Raw genomic sequence first — 20,333 nt, forward strand, 5'->3', positions numbered from 1 at the left:
AACACTTTGAATTGTGCTCGGAAACATACTGGGAGCCAATGTAGGTCTTTCAAGACCAGTGTTACGTGATGTCGGTGGCCGCTGCCAGTCACCAGTCAAGCTGCCGCATTCTGGATTAGTTGTAGTTTCCGGGTCACCTTCAAAGGTAGCCCCACATAGAGCGCATTGCAGTACAGTGGAACCTCTGTTTATGAATTTTCGGTTTATGAACACCGCGGAACCATCTGGAACGGATTAATTCATTTTCCATTACTTTCAATGGGAAAGTTCGCTTCAGTTTATGAACGCTTCAGTTTATGAACAGACTTCCGGAACCAATTACACCCATGCTTCAGTTTATGAACGCTTCAGTTTAAGTACTCCACGGACCCATCTGGAACGGATTAATCCACTTTCCATTGCTTTCAATGGGAAAGTTTGCTTCAGTTTATGAACGCTTTAGTTTAAGTACCCCGCGGACCGTCTGGAACAGATTAATCCACTTTCCATTACTTTCAATGGGAAAGTTCGCTTCAGTTTATGAACGCTTCAGTTTATGAACATACTTCCGGAACCAATTGTGTTCATAAACCGAGGTACCACTGTAGTCCAAGCAAGAGATTACTGAATTCTTACGGATTTCATATTGTGTTGACGTAAAGGTGGCTTTGTTGACTATAATTTGAGATTTGCTGTATTTATTACTCTGAGTTTTTGTACCATTGAGCTGGTTTCTGGGCTTCCCTTGGGAAGGATAAGTGCAGTTTAAGCAATAAATGGAAGCAAATGAAACATCACAATTGCAAAAGATGGCTCTGTGATCATTCCCCTCCCCACCCCCCTGCCCTGACTATCTGATTCCATTCATTGGCAGCCAGGATTTCAAATCCTCTGGTGAAAGGGCCCCTAGATTTACACATGTATCCAAGCGCATCCACATCAATGGAAACCGGAGGCACAGATTTAGTAGACATTTATTTATGTACACACTTATACACACGGTTCCCAAGCAGAGAGGCCTTGCCTTCCCTCTTCAGTGCTCTCTTGTTTGCAATTCAGTTCCAGTCCACATCGATTCTACATAAACCCACCGGACGACAATTTGGGAAGGGAAAGGGAGAAATGCACACCCAGAGGTGGGGGAGCCCTCCCTCCTACACCCCCATTGCCTCTGCAGAAAGGGACCACCAGACAATGCGAGGGAGCTCCTTTGCTTTGCTTTAAGAGCATGGACAACCACCCATCTTGTGCAAGCCACCTGGCTGAGGAATGCCTAGGGATCCAACACCTGGAGCCTTCAGGCCACTATCCTAAGATGTCAATGGGCAAAAGGAGTGGGAAAGAGTTCTGGGGCAAGTGTGGATGGACCATAAGGTGCTTTTTGCCTGGTCAGTGCGCTGCAGCCCAGCCCCATTCTTTGCACAGTGCCCACTGAAGTAGAAATAAACCCAGTTGTGTTATTTGGGACTGGGGCCTTTCTAGTTGGCAGAGCTGTGTCTCACTCTTGATTGACTGCTCTACAGGCACAGCCAGCTGCTCCCAAGGTCCCATCGGTTGCCTGTATGTCGTTCCACCACTGTTAGGCACTTGCAAGCTCAGAGCCTGCAGGCACCCGAGCTCCCGCGTCACTCCCAGGAGAGACGTGTGGCTTGTGCCGCCCCCCGCAGCGTGGCACCCAGTGCCCTGCCCCCCCCAATATGCCTCTGCAATGGAAAGCCTGATGCTTTCCACTGATCCACGGTTTAACCCCATAACTTTTTCAGGCATGTCAAGAAATCAGGGTCTCCCTTGAGCATACACAGAGAATAGCTCCTTCACCGCCAAATGAAGACAGTTGCTCTCTCCCACCTCTCATAAGCCTTTGGGATGATGGGGAGCCAGTTGCCCGATGGTGGAAAAAAGAAGAGGAAGTTATTGTTGTTATTGTTCATTGAATTTGTGTACCACCCTATACCCATGTTTTGAGGTCTGCTCATTTGCCCCAACGCATTACATGTTTCCAGAAAGGAAAGGTCTGAGGGCTTTTTGATGCAAAACCCATTATGGGACTTCTAGAAAGGAAAGGTTTGTGGATGTTTTGATGGGAAATTCATTATGGGTTTCTGTAAAAGAAAGGTTTGGGGGCTTTGAGCCCACTCTAGCTTTCTCTGCTTTGGCAAGTTTTACAGAGCCTCCTTGTGAGCAGGAGGTGTGGAGGCAACAAGGGGAGGCAGTGAGAGACTGGGGGAATCAAGATGTCCAAAAGAGAGCTGGAGAAGCCAGAGGATGCCAGAAGGAAGGGCTGCCCCCCCCCCCCGCAAATGCTGTGCAGTCAGATTTGTATTTCATGTGCCACATTTCCTTAAAATGTAAAAACCTAAGGGTAACTTATCATGTTGGGATATAAATCTGACCTCAAGGAGGTGCGCTCTGTGAAAATGTTCCAAAAGGAAGAGCAAGAGGGAGGCAATTATGCCTGTCAGCGTTTAGTGCAGGCTCTTCCTTTAACACCCAAATCCCAGGACTCTTTTTTTGGAACGTTGGGATTTGTTTCACACACCCCTCTACCTTAGAAACACCTGATCCCTAATCCCAGGTGATGGGCAGTGCTTTTTCTGGGGGGTACGCATACCCCCTAAGCATTTTGTGAATCTTTTTCCTTTTGTCCATTTACTGTAGTTATTTCCCCCCCGATTTGAACTATAAAAATGGTGATTTTCTTTGAGTAAAAACCAGAGTACTCCTAAACATTTTTTTAAGAAAAAAAGCACTGGTGACGGGTATGCACTCTGTACATGCTCAAGGAGTTGCTTCATTCTGACTTCATATGCCGAAAGCAAAAAAAAAAAAGGTGGGGCAGGAAAAGGAGAGAGATGGCGTGGGAGTGGGGAAGCTGCTGTCCAGGAGCCCTGGCTTAAAGTGAAGCCCTGAAAAAATAAAAAGGGGACAAGTATATCTTGGGGGGGTCTCTCTGGGTACGAGAGGTCTTTCCCCAACACGCCTGGTGGAGAAAAGTCCCCAAAACTTGGGAGAAAGGCATTGGGGAAATAGAAAGCAGAGATAGGAAGCAACTTGGGCCTCCAGAGGGTTTGGCTGAGTTGGGGGATGCACTAGAAAAGCAGAGAGGCTCCCATTCAGAAGCTGGCAACCTGGACCTTTGCCCCAAGCTTTCACCTGTGCAGCTGCCGCTCCTGTTATCATTTTCAGGTCAATTCATTCTATACAATCAGGGCTGGAGAAGGGGCGGAGCAGTGCATCTCCCCCACAAACTGGCCATAAACTCCCCCAGATGTAAAACGGAGGGGGTGGGTGGGGTGGAGTGATCCCTGAACTCTTATTAGTGCTGGGATGGAGAGGAAGGGTTTACACCGAGCCTGTGAGTTGGGGCACCCACTTTGTAAGGAAGACAACCCCATGGCTTCCTTCAGCTCCTCCGAGCCCCTGCGTGCAACTTGGCTGCCCACTGCCCACTTCAGGGCTCCACTGGACACCTTAAGGAAGAGCCTGCCCCCTTTCCACAGCCCTAGTGCAAAAACAACCCTCCCCCAGGTCCAGAGCAGGGGGCATGGGACGCTCTCGATGGCAGGAGAGTCCATCATGACTGGCTGCTCCCAAGCCCTTCGTCCCTGCCCGCCCCCTGAGCCATGAGTGGCCAGAGGCTGTGATTCCGGGCTGGCAAACAACACCCAGGCCTGGACTGTGCTTTACTTGACGTGCTCGGCAGCATGTGAGGAGCAGTAGTACTTCTTGTGGGCAATGAAGGTCGACAGGCTGCTGAACTTGATGTTGCAGAGGCGGCAGTACCTGTGGTTGCCGTTGGCCACAGGGGCGGGGGGCCCTTTGCCCGGTAGGGTCTGCATGCTTTTGTCCGTGTACCCGGGAGGGGCGTTGGGTGTTGCCTCAGGCAAGGGGGAGATGGGCAAGGGGGCAGGAGGGGAGAGGGGAAGAAGGGGCTGTGGGGAGACGGTAGGGCGCGGGCTCCCATTGGAGACGGAAGGAGCGGGAGGCTCCTTGCCATTGAAGCTGTCCTTGCGCAGTCTTGGGAGGGGCTGTGGCGGGGAGGCAGTGGGCAGCGGCGGGAGCAAGCTGCCCTCCGCCAGCGTCCGGGTGGCCTCTATCAACGTGGCGCCAGCCACTGTTTTGGCAACAAAGAGGCCGTGGGCGTTGCGGAAGTGCTCCACCAAGTCTCCCTTAATGGCTCCGTTGAGCGGGCAGTAGGGGCACACCACCAGGGGCGCATTGGCGCCTGGGAGGTGCAGGGCTTTGGCATCCAGGTAGCGCTGCGGAAGCGAGTCCAGGCTGGGAAAGGCAGCCGGGGGTGCTGCAGGGCTCACAGAAGGGACCCCCTTCTCTGCTTTGACTAATGCTGCTTCAGGTTCCTCACTCAGCCCTTCGGGGCTGCCCCGAGGTTTCAGCACAGCTGGGACGGCCCCTTTGATCTTCTGCAGCTGCTCGAGTGTGCTGGGCTGCAACGGTGTGGCTGGGCAGTAGTACTTCTTGTGGGCCAGGTAGCTGTCCAGGCTGTGGAAGCTGATGCGGCAGGCCGTGCACTCGTGGTAGTCGGCCAGCGGCAGAAGGGAGGCTGGCAGCACTTCCGCACCGCTGTGGAGGCGGGGCTTCTTGCTAAGGTCAATGGGGCCATCCGTGTCAGGGCTCGAGCTAGGGGAGGGGGCAGCCTTGACCACAGGAATGAGAGCTGGGACCACGGGGGGCACCTCGGGGTGGGTGGCATCCGGGGCACTGCTGAGCTGGTTCGCAGCATTGTGGATTTCGTACAGCTTGCGCCGCTTGCGTGTACGGATCGGCTGGGGGAGGAAGGGCACCTTGCCCGCTGCGCCAGCCCGACGCAGTGGCGGGTCGTGGCGGGAGGCACAGTAATAGCGCTTGTGCACCATGTACGTCTCATGGCGGCTGAAGCGGATGTTGCAGGCTTCGCACACAGTCCGGCTGGGGTCATCGTCTGGCTCCTCCATGGAGCTGCCCCCAGGGCTCCGGCTGTCCTCACTGATGCGCCCCGTCCCATCGGCCTCAGGGGAGGGGCTGGTTTTAGCCCCGCCCTCCTCCACCTTGATCTCTTGCTTGACCTCTGGGACACTGGGTGGGCTGGCGCCTGGCCCAGCTTCCCCCTCATGTGTGGCCTTGCTGTCTCCTGGCAGTGGGGGCGAGAGGAGGACTCCAGGTGTGGGAGGGCCTTTGGGGGGCACCGAAGGAGCCGCCTTCAGCTTGCGAGGGCCGGGGGGGCTCTCCTCTGCCAAGCGGCGGCTGGAGCAGTATAGCCGCTTGTGGACGTAGTAGTTGTTGATGTTGTTGAAGGTGATCTCGCACTCAAAGCAGGTGGCGCCCTTGGGCACTGGGGTGCCTGGGAAGAGGACAGGGGGCACCACGGTGTGACCTTGCTTCAGGCGGCTGTGCACCAGCTCCGACATCTTGGCCAGGATCTCTGAAGCTTGGGGCACCACCGTGGCCTCATGGCCAAACATGTACTGGGGGAGAAATATTGTGCCACCAGGTGTGCTCGACCCGGGCTCGCTGGGCACTGGGCTGGACCCAGGCGTGGGGCTGGTGATTTCAGACTTCACCTTTACTGAATGCAGGCTATGTGGAGAGGATGCTCGAGAAGAGGTGTCTGGCTCCAGCTCAGAACCAGCAGTTGCCCCTGCTTGGGAGGTTCCCTTGAGGACTTCCCCCTCGTCTTCAGGCTCCTCCTTGATTTGCACTACTGTCACCCCATCCCCCAGTGTGGAGGAGAAACCTCCTTGGGGTGGGGAGCCATTTGCTGCTTCCTCTGTAGGGGGTGCCATCACCCCCTGTGTTGCCAATTTGGCAGGGGTGTCCAGCTGGCTCTGGGCAGCTTTGGGCTCCAGGCCTGGCAGTACAGCTGCAGCGGTGCTGTGCAGGACCACGTGCTGTTGGAGGCTGGGCAAGCAGTCAGCCACATAGCCACAGAAGCTGCACTTGAAGGTGGAGGCTGGGCCCGGCGTGTTCAGACCTGTAGGGAGAAGGGAGAGGTGCTTAGGTGGCTCGGCCATATCCTCACAGCCCTTAGGTGGCTGGCTGTAGCATTGTCACTGATTCTTGTAATTTTTGGCTCAGAGATCTACGGATTCTGGCTGCTTGTAAAGCTTGCCTGGGAAGCAAAATTCTGCCCAGATTTTTCTCGGGCTCAGATTAAAATCCTATCTAGAAAAGAACAAGTCCTGCTCCACTCCAATTCCTCCCCAACATACCTTCTTCCTTAATGCTTGGACAGTAGTGGAATGGAAGGGATTTCGGGAAATGTCCTTTTCCCAACACTACTGGCACCCACCAATAGCACTAGGGAAACTACTTTGCCCAGTGCTCCAAGCTCCTAGGTAGCTAAAGAGTGGGGGCAGTAGGGAGGGAGATTTCCTCCCTTCCACGGCTCCTCTGGCCCAGGCAGCAAGTAATGTAGACAGTCCCATAATGGGACCCATAATAAGGGCCATGATGAGGTCTGAATTAGCTTGGAATTGAACTCAGAAGGAAGTCTGTTTTCTGAGCCTGACAAGGGGCGTTCATCCCATCATTAGTTCCCCAAGCATGCTTCTTCCACAAATGCTTGGGTGTACAGTGGTGCCTCGCTAGACGAAATTAATTCGTTCCAGGACTCAATTCGTCCTACGAAAATTTCGTGTAGCGAGGCACCGTTTCCCATAGGAACGCATTAAAAGTCAATTAATGCGTTCCTATGGGCTCCGGGGGCCTGGCGGCGGCAGCGGTGCTTGCTCTTTTGGCTTGGGGAAGGCAGGCAGGCGCTTGTTCTCTTGCTTGCCTGCCTCCCCCGAGCTAAGAGAGGTGTGTGCCACCACCTCCCCCGACAGAGCCGGCATTTGACAGGGCTTCGGAACACCCGTCAGATGCGGGCTCTGTTGGGGGGGGGGAGAGGAACGAAGGAAGAGAAAGCAGCCCTTTCCCTTCCTTCCTTCCTTCCTTCCTCTCCCCCTGCCGCCGACAGCTTCCCCCCCACCCGACACAGCATGGATCGGAGGAGAAGCCTCCTCTGATCTGCGCTGTGTCGTGCGGGGTGAGGGGAAAGCGGGGCTTTCGGCAGCCGGCGAAAAGTCCCCACACCAGCCTGCTTCTGCTCCGGGTGACGGGGCCGAAGCGCGCCAATGCGGGGGTGTTTTGCAGGCTGCCTTCCCCTTGGCTTGGGGAAGGCAGCCATCGAAAACGTCCCACACCGGCGCGCTTCTGCTCTGGGTGACGGGAAAGATCCTCCTACGATCCCCTCTGTGTGACAGGCGGGATGGGGGGAAGTGGAAGAAAGATCCTGCGCTTCCCCCATATCCCACCTGTTACACAGTGGGGATCCCCCGCTGCTGACTGACTAAGCCGAAGTGCGGCGCGGGAGGGGGCTTTTCGCCGTTTGCCTCCCCCTTGGCTCGGGGAAGGCAAACGGCAAAAAGCCCCCGTCGCGCCGCACTTCGGCTCGGGGACTGGCTTGGCCGCAGCGGGAAGAAGGTGAGAAATTCCTCCCCTTCTTCCCGCCCCCGCCAAACCAAAGCCGGCTTCCCTCGGCAGCAGCCGCCGCTTTGTGCCGGGCAGCGGCGGGAGAAGCGGTTCCTCTGCTTCTCCCACCACCTGGCACCAGACGGTGGCTGCTGCGGGAGAAGCAGAGGAACCGCTTCTCCCGCCGCTGCCCAGCACAAAGCCGACATCGGACGGGGCTTCAGAAAGGCGCAGCGCTTCTCCGAAGCCCCGTTCTATGCTCCCGGGTGTCCATGGCGTGGCGGTGGGGGGAGGAACGGATCCGTTCCTCCACTTCTCCCCCCCTTCTTCCCGCGCTACAGCCCTTTATGTTCCGCTGGTCTCTGCCAGTTGCCCCTCACCGGCAGAGACCAGCGGAACACAAAGGGAAACCAGCTGCAGCGCAGGAAGAAGGCAAAGGAAGATCAGCTGAGAGATGCTGACAGCTGTCAGCGCCTCTCAGCTGATCTCCGTTTGCCTTCTTCCCTTGCTACAGCTGGTTTCCCTTTTGCTAGACAAATGCCCCTTTCGCTAGGTTTTGCGATCGGAGGTTTTTATGGCCACACTTCGCAAGACGAAGCGGCAGACATAAAAAACCTCATCGTCTTGCGAGGCAACCTCCGATCGCAAAACCAATTCGTCTTACAGGGCATTCGTCTAGTGAGGCACCACTATATATGTGTCACCCACAGATAACCCCCTCTGTGGACACAACCCCCAAACTGACTCAAATTTCTAAGTTCCTGTCTTCTTAAAACAATTTATGGCAAGCCATCCCCTTAATATTATTAAATAAAAATTAATGGTAATGAATTTCATACAACGAAGTCCTACTCAGAGTAGACTCACTAAACTAAATAATTTTTGTTGTTGTTTAGTCGTTTAGTCGTGTCCGACTCTTCGTGACCCCCATGGACCATAGCACGCCAGGCACTCCTGTCTTGCACTGCCTCCCGCAGTTTGGTCAAACTCATGTTCGTAGCTTCGAGAACACTGTCCAACCATCTCGTCCGCTGTCGTCCCCTTCTCCTAGTGCCCTCAATCTTTCCCAACATTAAATAAAAATTAATGGTAATGAATTTCATACAACGAAGTCCTACTCAGAGTAGACTCACTATACTAAATAATTATATATTAATTAAAACAATAGTTATTAATATGATGATAGTAAGAACCACAACATAATAATTCTATCCCAACTCTGCTGTAAGAAGCTCAAGGTGGTGTGCATCGCTCTCTCTCATTTTATCCTCGCAACCACCCTGTGAGGCTGGCCTAGCTCGGATTTGAACCTGATCTCTCGCTGATCCTAGTTCTAGACCCAAACCACACCATGTCACTTACCTGGGACCAGGGGCTTGGTGGTCGGGGCAGCAATGGTGGTGCTTTGGGCATAGACCTCCCCCTTGGAACCTGGCTGGCAGATCATATGATTTGTGACCAGGTGACTGTAGAGGATGTCCCTGGTGGTGGAGATGAATCCGCAGCTGTGGCAGACACCTGTAGAAACAAGGGAGAGCGCTAAGAAATCGAGATGTATGAAGCTGCCTTCAGGCTGAAACTGCTTACCAACCCACCTAAATCCAGTACCATCCACTCTGACTGGCAGCAGCTCTACCAGGTCTCAAGAGACAGAGTGGTCCTTTCTGAGCCCTGACATTCAACTGCTTCCCTAATGGAAGATGATTGGGATGAACCCAGGGACTTTCTGAATGCAGAGCTGGTGCTATACCACTGAACTCAATATTTTGTTGGGTTTTGAGTGTGAAGTGGGTGACCAAGAGCTCCACACATTAGCAAGGGTGCAAGGTCAGTTGATGGTGGGGAAGCACTGTTGACTGCAAAGAGGAGGACCTCCATACAGCTCTGCTACACCACATGCAGAACAAGGCCACCTAAGACCACCCCTAGCCTGTCTAGTCTAGCATCTTGTTCTCACAATGGCCATTCCGACACCTCTTCTGGGAAACAAAACCAGAGTGTGACAGCAACTCTTCCCACTTGCATTCCCAGCTGCTGGTGCTCAGAGTCACTGGGTGGTTTTCAACTATGTCTTACTCAAAACAGGCCCATGTAAATGAATGACTAAGCTAGGTCCAATAGTTCTAATACGTCTCCTCTGAGTAAAATTGAGCTGAATACCACCCCATACTGTCTCTGATCCTCAAGGTGGTATAATGCCACTGGATTGCTGAGCGGGCAGGAGGACCAGCACTTTTGTGTCTATTTAGTTCATCTACTGTATTTTTCGGACCATAACACGCACCCCCCCCCCCAAACGGGAGGGGAAAAGTCACTGCGTGTTATGGAGCGAAGGCAGTCTATTTTGCGCTGCCCACTCCTCCCCCTTCGCCGTTGCTGTCAGCAAAGGGGAAGGGAGAAGAGCGGAAAGTGCCGCTTTCCCACTGCCTGCTCCTCCCCCTTCGCCGACAGCGACAAGGGGGATACAGCATCAGCCCGAAATCGGGCTGGTGGTGCCTCTGCAGCCAGCAGCTGGGGGGGGAGGGCAATCAGCCTGAAATCGGGCTAGTGCTGCCTTCGCAGCCAGCAGCTGAGGGTTGAGAAAAGCGGCCGAAATGGTGCTGCTGCTGTCGCCTTTTAAAAAGTAGGTGCATGGTACTGTCTGGTGCATGTTATGGTCCAAAAAATACGGTATATCCCACCTTTTCCTCCAAGGAGCTCAAGATGGCTTTCCTCTTTGTGGAATGCTCTCCCCAGGGAGGCTCATCCCTGACACCTTCAATACTTATCTTTAGGCACCAGGCAAAAACATTCCTCTTGTCCCAGGCCTTTAAACAATCAATGGCCTTTTCAACTGTGGTTGGATCCAGGGGTATTGTTTTTGTTATGCATTTTTGTGTGTCTATATTGTAAACCGCCCTGTGATCCTTTGATGAAGGGCAGCATAGAAATTTCATTAAGAAACAAAAATCCCAATACATGGTTCTCCCCCTCTCTTCACTCAGCTCCCGCAACAATCCTGCGAGGTAGGTTAGGCTGAGAGGCAGACTTTGGTCCAGGGCCACCCAGTGAACCTCATGTCTATGTGAACCCCAGCCTCCCAGGTTCTAGGTCCAACACACTATAACCACTACACCACACTGGGTAAGCTACTCTGGGATGGGGACCGTCTCACTTTTTTGTTTGAACCAATTCTAAAAAGCCTGTCCCCATTGAAACCAAACAGTGCTCTAGCTAAACAGTACTGCCAGTGGTCTACCTCTACAGAGCACTGCTTGTGAGCTGGATCTCTCACTCCAATATTGATTGGGGATTACCGTTCAGTGTGTCTGTGTGGACCTTCAGGTGACGCTCACAGTTGGCTTTTGTGGTGAAGGCAGAGTGGCAGATAAGGCACACAAATGGCCTCTCTCCTGAAAGAGAAGCCAGAAGGAGACAAGAGCATGAGAAAGGGGACCACAAGACTTGTTCCATCACCCAAACAGCAGGGCCCAGAGCATTCCAATGCCCTTTAGGTTGGAGAAACTGTGCATGGAGGAAGGAGTTACTTTTTTCAGGGGCGCAAATAGCCTCATGTATGGGATAAGCCAACAGCCAAGCCAGCAGCCCAGTGCTGTCTATGTAAGTGATTAAGGTGTGTTAGCTCATCAGTCAGTGAGTGGGCCTTGTGCTGTGTGTCAGGGTCAGTCTTGAGAAGCGAGTCAGAGTCTGTTATGCTTCAAACGGCTGGAGCTACAGAAATACTTTGTGCTTGTATGTATCTGCATCTGCAAAGCCTACAAACTGTATGCACATATCAACATCTGGAACTGTGTCACTGAAGCCTTATCTTCTGCAGCAGTAAAAATTTTGGACCTTAACCTGCCTCTGTGTGGTGACTGGAACTGGGGGTAACTTCTGCTACAACTTCACCTAAGATTCCCAACATTTTAGTAGACTATTCCCAGAAAAACATATCAGGATCTTCTGCAACATTTCTGGGATGCAGCTGAACAGCACCCCCCCCCCCACACACACCAAAATGCTTTGCCAGCCCAAATCCCCACAGCATCTGGAGGGCATTTGCTCTAAACCAGGCTTCCTCAACCTCGGCCCACCAGATGTTTTGAGACTACAATTCCCATCATCCCTGACCACTGGTCCTGCTAGCTAGGGATCATGGGAGTTGTAGGCCAAAAACACCTGGAGGGCCAAGGTTGAGGAAGCCTGCTCTAAATCTTGCTGGGTTTTTTGTATGCCTGCACTCTTTGTCTCAGTCTCTCTCACTCACACATACACCCCCCCCCTTCTGAAATGGTGCCCTTCTCCTGCAATCCAATTAGTTCGGCCTTCTTTAACACCTCCCCCTCATTCCTCCAACAAGCTCAAAGCCGCCCTCCCCCATCCCAGAAGGACGGAGGCAGCACCCTCATACCACTGTGGCTCCGCATGTGTATCTCCAAGGAACTGGCGCTGGGGCAGCTCTTCTTGCACTGGGGGAAAGGGCAGATGCGCTCATTCGGATAGGCCTCCTTGGGCTTTTCATCCACTGTGGGAGACGTGGCGTTCTGGCGGCTGGCGCAATAGTACATCAGATGGGCCTGCAAGTTCCTCTCGCTCCGGTACCAAATTCCACAGTCCTTGCAGGGAAAGACGTCCTCTGGACAGGAGGGAGAAAGTTGGGGAGAGGGAGGGAGAAAATAAAATAAAGGAAGCACCAGCTATATACATCTGGATTCCTCAACTCCAGCATCAAATGAAGGGGAGCCCACCACCTCCCAAGGTGACAGTCTCTCCTGCTATTGAACAGACTGTGTAGCCTCCAGAAATTCCTTCTAATGACACCAGAAGAGACTTTTGGGATCAGGCCAGTGGCCAATCAACTCCAGCTTCCTGTCCCCACAATGTCCAACCAGATGTCTTTGAGATCGTTTAGTATGAATCTGCCCATTTGGGCCCTGCCCTCTGGAGTGGCAGAAAAGAAATTTGCTTGATCCTCTGTGTGACAGCCCTCTGTGCTGTCTCTTTCCCAGGCTAAATATAAGCAACTCCTTCAACCTCTCTTTACAGTCGTACCTTGTTTTGCGACCGGGATCAGTTCCAGAGCCCTGGCCACTAGCTGAAAAGGACGCAGGGCAAAGCACTGAGTGGTTTGCGCTTCTGCGCATGCGCGAGCTGCAAACCTGCATGTAACCCATTCTGGTACTTCCGAGTTTGCCGTGGACGTTTGCCGGAATAGACGCTGGACAAGGCGGATGTTCATGGAGGTGTTACTGTACAAGACTTGAGTTATGTACACATTGCTGGCTTAAAACTCAAGTGAGTGCATTTATTGTGCTAGGGTGACAAAGCACTTTCATCCTCTTTAATTGAGCAAACCTCAATGTCCGTTTTGCCCTTCCACACAATAATGACGATATGGAGGTGCCCTTAATTTGGGATCCAGGGGGCATAAAGAAGCATGGGCCAAACCCTGGGTACTTACTGTTCACAACCGCCGTGGCCAAGATGGCTGCCATGCCCGCTTGCTGTGGCAGAAGCTGGATTTCAGGAGCCAGTGCCGCTGGGTAAGAAGGCTCCTCAGGCTCAGTCTTCACGGTGTGATTGGGAATCCCCATTGGCTCAGCCATGACAAACGCGCTCAGTGCATCTCCTTCTGAGATGGCTTTGGTGGTTTTGCACCAGATGGAATCATCTGCAGATATGGCAATGGGTGGGGAGAAATACCATTAAATTAGATTAGCCACTTTTCAGTTAGAATGGTCACACTGGTCACATTTGGGTTTCTTTCAGTTTCTCATTTCCGAAGTATTTAGTTCAGGTCTCCACACTTGCAATTTAGTTTATTTCTTTTTTTTTAAAAAAAAAATCCTCGTGTAGATCATCATCGACATTTTAGAGCTAATTCCTCTTAATATACGCATTATCGCAAAGTAGTATCCACTAATATAATGCATATTTGCATGCTGTTTTTTAAACTGCTATATCCTTTTTTTAATTACTTTTCTTTGCACCATCCCTGTACCACTTGATACTGTATATAAAATATCTCCATGCGGTGTACAGAAAACTAAAGCAGCAACAGCAAAGACAACTTAAACAACAGATCTTACGAAAATACACACCTGTTACACATGCAAAAATGTTACATTAATACAAATGGCTAATAAAGATAGACCAATATAATTTGTGTCTCCATCTGACACACCCACGTTGTCTGCTCGCTCTTACCCAGGACTCCACCCATCCACTCTGACTCTAACTCAGGGCCCAAACAAGCTCACAGATCACCCACATAATTTGACAAAGAAAAGGGTCCTTCCTGAAAACTGCTGACATCATCCTAGCTTCTCATTCCAGGCTTGCTTTCATGGGGAGGCACCAAAGTGGGTGGAGCTTCCTCAGGCTACCCAGAGCTCTGTCCTGTTCAGCAGGTAATCAGCTCCACTGCACACACAACACACACTTCCAGGGAGCAAAAGGTTGGGTGAGTTTCCTGGGAGGGGGTCCCAAGAATGGAAAACGGACAGCCCTCCACTCGCAGCACTCTCTCTCCCCCTACTTCTCTACTTCCAACTTCTTAGTTTACCATAACATGTCCATTTTACTCCAGCCTTTTGCTGGAGAATGGCAATGCAGAATTTGGAGAAGTGTGATTTCTTAAAAAAAAAAATTCCATATATTTTTTATTAATTTTTAACAATACAATACAGGGGAACCTCGGTTAATGAACACCTCGGTTTATGACTTTTCGGTTTACGAACGCTGCAGACCCATCTGGAACGGATTAATTCACTTTCCATTACTTTCAATGGGAAAGTTCGCTACAGTTTATGAATGCTTCAGTTTATGAACAGACTTCCGGAACCAATTGTGTTCATAAACCGAGGTACCATTGTAATAACATTCATCACATTATTTTCCATATTTTATCCCTTTGGCTTTTTAAGGTTATTGACTTTAATCAAACCCTTCTTATGATTTTCTAACTTTCATCTCTAATAACTATACTTCATTAATCAATCACTGACTTGAATTATTACTAAAACTTATAACTAAAATCCAAATTACAATGACTCTCCTTTTTTTTGAAGGGTTTGCTGAGTTTTGGTTCATGTATTGTTTCAGAAAGTGTGAATTTGGTAGGTTGGCTTTTAAATGTGAACTGAATCAAATTTCTCCTTCATCCCTACTTCTTAATACCCCCTGAAAAGCATAAGACAATTGGTTTGGGGTGACATTTTCCACCCTGAGCTAAATTCCAGTGTCTCCTCAGAGTAGTAAAATGTCCCAAAAGAAAGCCATGTTTGTTGGGTTGGAAGAAGGGCAGTTAAGGCTCTTTGCCTAGCTTAGATATTGTTTGGAAAATGCCATGGGATATGTTAACACTGGCCAGGATGAAAAGGCAGCCGAGTGACAGTAAGAAACAGATTCCTTCTTTTGTTTTGTTTGTCCCAGGATCTTTTTTTTTTCAGGGGAAAAAACCTGTTTGGGTACTTAATACATCATGGGTAGACATAGATCAGAGTAGCAGAGAAATAAATTCTCAATTAAAACCTGAGAGTGAGAGGAACTGGAGGTTCAAATCCATACACAGTTCATTAAGTGACCTTTTGCAAATCACTATCTCAGCCTAATGTACCTTGCAGGGTTAGGCTGCAGCTAAACCAGGCATTCCCAAACTGCGGCCCTCCAGATGTTTTGGCCTACAACTCCCATGATCCCTAGTTAACAGGACCAGTGGTCGGGGAAGATGGGAATTGTAGTCCAAAACATCTGGAGGGCTGAAGTTTGGGGATGCCTGAGCTAAACCGTTACTCTGAGTCCCCTTGGAGGCAAAAGGATAGGATGTAAGTGGGACCAAATAAACTGAATAAATAAGAATAATGTTGTAGCAGCTGATGCATGCAATACACAAAACCACCCAGAGGTGGCAGCATCAGCCCATGGCTTGTCAAAAGCTAGCATTAACCATTTCCTTCTCCCTCCGTTTGCCACTCTGCTGCCCATAGCTATGGCGTCTCAATCTTTTTTTTCTTTTTACTCTCAGCCACCTGAAGGTCCCTTGCCCTCCCCTATGGCTGGAACACCCTCCCTAAATGTGTCCACAGTACCACATCTGCCTGCCTTTATGTCTTTCTCTTGAAATCTGTCTCCAAACCCATTTTTTCCCAAATGGGCTTTGGCTTAACTGTCAAACCCTCATGCCCAACATGAGGTATCTTGGGTACATGCTTATGTAATTTGCCCGGCTTCATTCCTTGCTATTCTTCTCTCTCCTTTCCTCTGCTATTTTCCATATTGTTTATCTTAGAGGGCACAGGGCAATTTGTTGCCTATGATAATCTGAAGGGCAGTTAGGTACACTAATGGTGTTGTATATGTTGTGATAATCATCACCATCACCCTGAACATTTACAGAGTGCTTTCTTTTGTGAGCTCAAAGTGCTTCACACACACACACTACTGTGCTGAAATCTGCACTGTTGTGTTGTAATATGTACAACAATCCTCTAAGGTGGGCTAGTTTGATTATCCTTATATTGCAGACAGGGGCCAATGGGTTGGCCGAAGTGTGGCTTAATCAAAGGAAAACTGGAGAGAGGAGATGAAGATGTTCAGAGAAGATGAAAAGGGATGGGACATCCCCCTGCCCAGAGAATGGACCAATTACAGAAACACTAGGTTGTGGCTTCAGAAAACCCTTAGGAATCCAACTCTGCCCTAAGTGCCAATAAAGAAAATCTGACTCTGTTACACAACCCTGTTCTTGTTTTGAGAAAACACTACAGATCAAATGCCTCCAACTTCTTCCAGGTGCCAAGAGGCCGTTGTCCAAATACTTACCCTTCTTGTAGATCACGGAGTTGGCATCGCCTTCTCCAGAAACCAAGGGCAGCTTCAACAGCCAGCAGTTGTCATCTTCCAGCACCAGGGTAACAGGTGGGTTTGGCTAGAGACAGAAATATAAAAATGCAACAACATATGTGTCACTCACACAACTGGACCCTCACCAGCACATTGTCTTTTCTTCACTTCAGCTGTTACCCTGGTTCCACATTGTGTGGAGTGTGTGTATATACAGAACACCCTTCGTCAACCAGGGGCCCTCCAGATATCTTGGGCTACAACTCAAGAACAGGAGACACGCACCAGCCACTGAAATGCCATGTGAACGTCTGAGCAAGCTAATTTCTCTAAAATAGACACTTGCATAAGTTTCATAAATTTTTTGGGGGGGAGAGAAGTTGAATGGGCAACTTTCCAGGGGCCACGTGCCAGTGGTGGGAGGTTCCAGAGGCAAAAGTGGGTGGAACAACAAATGTAAATTTAACCTTTGTACAATAGGCTAGTTCCTACACCCATCCCTCTTTATCCTCCGTGCAGACAAACGAGGTATTACCAGGGTTCAACGGCACATTTCAGCCAGGCAAAAACGCTTCCAGTGTAGCCTGCAAAGTTCTGAGGGCCAGTTGGAGAAGGATGGGGGGGGGCGCATATGGCCCCATGCCCTGAAGTTCCCCACCCTTCCCATATGCTCCAGCCCAACATGTGGCACATGAACCCTTGAAGGAGTCCTCCCACCCCATGTGCAAGGAGCCTTTCCTCCCATGAGGAGCCATGAGGATAGGGAAAGGAAGCACAATGTGCATGGGTGATGAGTGGTATATGGCCATATGGCTGCTTCCATCCAGAGATGGCCAACCTCCAAGCAGCTGATTCACCCTTTCACTGGCCCAGTGGCAAGATTAGTTTGGTCACGTAGCAAGGGAGGGAACAGAGGATCACAGCCAAATCTAGGTCAAAGATGACAAGACCAAGGCCACATTCACACCATGCATTTAAAGCACTGTGATACCACTTTAAACAGAGATAGCTTCCCCCAAAGAATTCTGGAAGCTGTAATCTGTTAGGGGTGTTATGAGGCCCCTGTTAGCTTCCTAGAACTACAATTGTCAAGAGTTCCCTGTGTGAAGAGGGATTGATTGTTAAACCACGCTGGGAATTGTAACTCTGTGAGGGGAATGGGAATCCCCTAACAACACTCAGCACCTTAAACTACAGCACCCAGAATTCTTTGGGGGAAGCCATGACTGTTTAAAGTGGTATCATAGAGATTCCCCTCACAGAGCTACAATTCTCAGAGTGGTTTAACAGCCAATTCCTCTTCACAGAGAACTCTTGTGAATTGTAGCTCTGTGAAGGGAATAGAGGCCTCTTGACAACTCTCAGCACCCTTAACAAACTGCAGCTCCCAGAATTCTTTGGTTGTTTAAAGTGGCATCACAGTGATTTAAAAGTATGGTGTGAATATGGCGCAGGTTGTAGCGGCTGCATGCCTGGTTGAGTACACAACTGGGACCACCACTTTGCTCTCATCTCCTCCCTCGCTCTCTCACACGCACCGGTCAGTCTGCCATCCTTGGGTCTCCCAGAAAGAAAGCCCAGGCTTAACTCCCCTCAGGGTGGCACTAACAAAGGGGTCCCATCAAGCCTCCTCCTACAGAGAGGCCTCCGCCTCTGGATAGCCCACCCCCCCATGGAGAAACTGAACCCACTGCTTGCTGCCTGGGCAACCCCATGGCACGGCCAACGGCTGGCGGAGCGTGACTGCGAACACAACAAGCTTGTTATTTCCTCTTCTTCTTAACCTGAGGGCCGACCATCACCGGCTGGGGAGGAAACAGCCACTTCACCCCTAACCTCAGCCATGCAGAGAGAGGAAAAGAGATTGGGGGAGGGAGGGAGGGAAGCAGGAGGGATGGGATGGGGCTGGCGGAGCCTCACGCTGCTTGGGGGAGACAAGAGGAAGGGCCTCGGTGGCGTCCCAGGCTGGGCGAACAATCCTTGTGTTGCTGACGCAGCCACAGATGGCCAGCAGAGATGGGAAGAGCACCCTGTTTTGGGGCAGGCCAAGCCAGCCACAAGGCCCAAAGCCATGACAAGAAGCCCACCTGCCACGTGAGGCTTCTTTCCACCCCAGGAAAGAAGTGGCACTTGTAAGCACTGGCTAGATCTGACAGGTGTCTGGTCTGAGCCCTCTCTCCCCTGATCCCAACGTAAAAGGTGTTCCCTGAGCCCAAGAATAAAATGATGAAGCATTCACTTTTGTGTGTATGAGACTGATCTTGGGGCTGGTCCCAGCCCAAAGGAGGCTTGTGAGAGTCAAAAGATCCGGTGAATCAAGAATGGCAAGGCCTCAGAGCTAAACAGGGTTGCCCTGAGTACAACCTCTGACTGGTACAGCAACAAAAAAGGTGTGTCTGGAAGAAGTGTTGGCCGAAGCCTAGGGAGGTTTTTTTTTACGAGACCTTCCAGGGCAGACACACGCTCTAATGAATGCAAATTGCCTCGCTCACATTTATGCCTGCCAGGGTGCAATCAATAAATAAAAAACAAATTGACGATGACACCCCCTTCAGGTGACCCAAAGATCTACGTCCCCCTCTTTAATAGGTGGCAGGTTAGTGCAAAGCACTTTGTCCTGTCATTCCAGCATCCACACTGCCTCTGGCGAAAGAAGTAAAAAACACCCCCCCAGCCTAATTCATGGAACATGTGCATCTCCAGTGCCCTAAATCCAGCATTAGGTATGTATGGGTGCTCCAAAAGCAAAGATGGTGCAACCATACTTGGAATACTGTGCTTAACTCTAACTGCTGCACCTTACAAAGGATAGTGTGCAATGAGAAAAGGCTCAGGAAAGGCTGGAGGGAGAGGCGGCTCTGGGTCAGGAGTTGGGAAGCTGTGGCCCTCCAGGTGTGCCTGGCCTCCAGCTCTCAGCAGCCCCATGGCCAATCGTCAGGGATGATGGGAGCTGCCCTGAACCACACCTGGAGGACCCACAGGGTTTACAGCCATGCTCTGGGCAGAGAGACACTTTATTTGAGATGAGCAGCAGCGCTGGCCTTCCACATTCTCCCCCCCCGCCCCCCACAACTTTGCCTCGGCTCCTCTCTGCCTTCATGTGCCGCTAATGAATATTAATGAGCACAGGAGGGAAAGGAAAAGAGAGAGAGAGAGAGGAGAAAAATTAATCTGCCTGATCCTTCGATGGCTGCAGCAGTAACGATATGAAATCTAATTATTCGTCCCAATATTTCTAAACCCTCCAACTCAGACTGACAGTCTTGGTCGGTTTAGAGCTTATCACTCCAAGGAGCAGAGTGCTCACGGCTTGATAAAACGCACACACATGCACCACACACACAACTCCCCCCCCTCATTTACACACACGCGCACACACTTTTGCTGATGCTGCAAGAAAAGAGACATTCCTAACTTCACAGAGAGAGAGAGAGAGAGAGAGAGAGAGAGAGAGAGAGAGAGAGAGATCTTGGGGGTGGGAGAGAAGTGTGTCACTGAAGACACATCCACGTGCCTGGGTCTTTTTTCTTTTTTTTTAAAGGGTGTGGGTGGGTGTGATTCTCTCCAATCTGCTGATTCAGCATTTCTGCTCCTGGCTGGCCACAAAGCCATGAAAGGTGCACAGGGGCCATCGTGAATGGCCACGTTGACTGGGTGGAAAGATGCCCAAAGCCTCAGTTCAGTATGGGACACTTCACTGTCTGATAACGGTTTGCTAAAGATGCCCATGCCATCCTCCCCCATCAAACAGTACTCTCCTTTAGATCCCTCCTCTAGAATGTAAACTTAATTTACCATATCATATACTGTATAACATTTTGGCGCAGCTAAATTGAAGATGTCATGAATCAATTGTGCAATGTAAGCAAAATTTTCAAAGGCTTTAGCCCTCTTCCCTATTGAGCTGTGCAGGGGGGCAATGAAGACCATCCCCAGCCCCACCCCTTCTGGCTTCTCAGTGTTCACCAGGTTCACTGACCACATTTGGCCACATGACCCAATGGCACCTGCTATGCACCTCCCTGCTAGGGCGGAACAAACCACAACCCCTGGCTTAGACTCACATCTGAACTGGGGAG

At 50.8% G+C, this 20,333-nt stretch overlaps 1 protein-coding gene across 3 annotated transcripts in view; it reads right to left on the reverse strand.

Moving 5' to 3' along the window:
* Positions 1 to 941: 941 nt before the first annotated feature.
* The window catches only part of ZFPM1 (zinc finger protein, FOG family member 1), a 118,399-nt gene continuing 99,007 nt past the window's right edge, over positions 942 to 20,333 (reverse strand). For 2 of the 3 annotated variants that reach the window (XM_035117130.3, XM_035117133.3), the window contains 6 exons: positions 16,234 to 16,339; positions 12,872 to 13,081; positions 11,822 to 12,046; positions 10,725 to 10,820; positions 8,791 to 8,946; positions 942 to 5,947 (listed from right to left, as the gene is read on the reverse strand). In XM_035117130.3, coding sequence (XP_034973021.3) covers positions 3,663 to 5,947; positions 8,791 to 8,946; positions 10,725 to 10,820; positions 11,822 to 12,046; positions 12,872 to 13,081; positions 16,234 to 16,339 — 3,078 coding nt within the window. In that variant the 3' untranslated portion in view covers positions 942 to 3,662. The remainder of the gene's footprint in view (positions 5,948 to 8,790; positions 8,947 to 10,724; positions 10,821 to 11,821; positions 12,047 to 12,871; positions 13,082 to 16,233; positions 16,340 to 20,333) is intronic. The other variant, XM_060276035.2, reaches the window with a different exon arrangement.

Source organism: Zootoca vivipara, chromosome 6 (assembly GCF_965207765.1).
Source record: "Zootoca vivipara chromosome 6, rZooViv2.hap1.1, whole genome shotgun sequence".
NCBI lineage: Eukaryota > Metazoa > Chordata > Lepidosauria > Squamata > Lacertidae > Zootoca > Zootoca vivipara.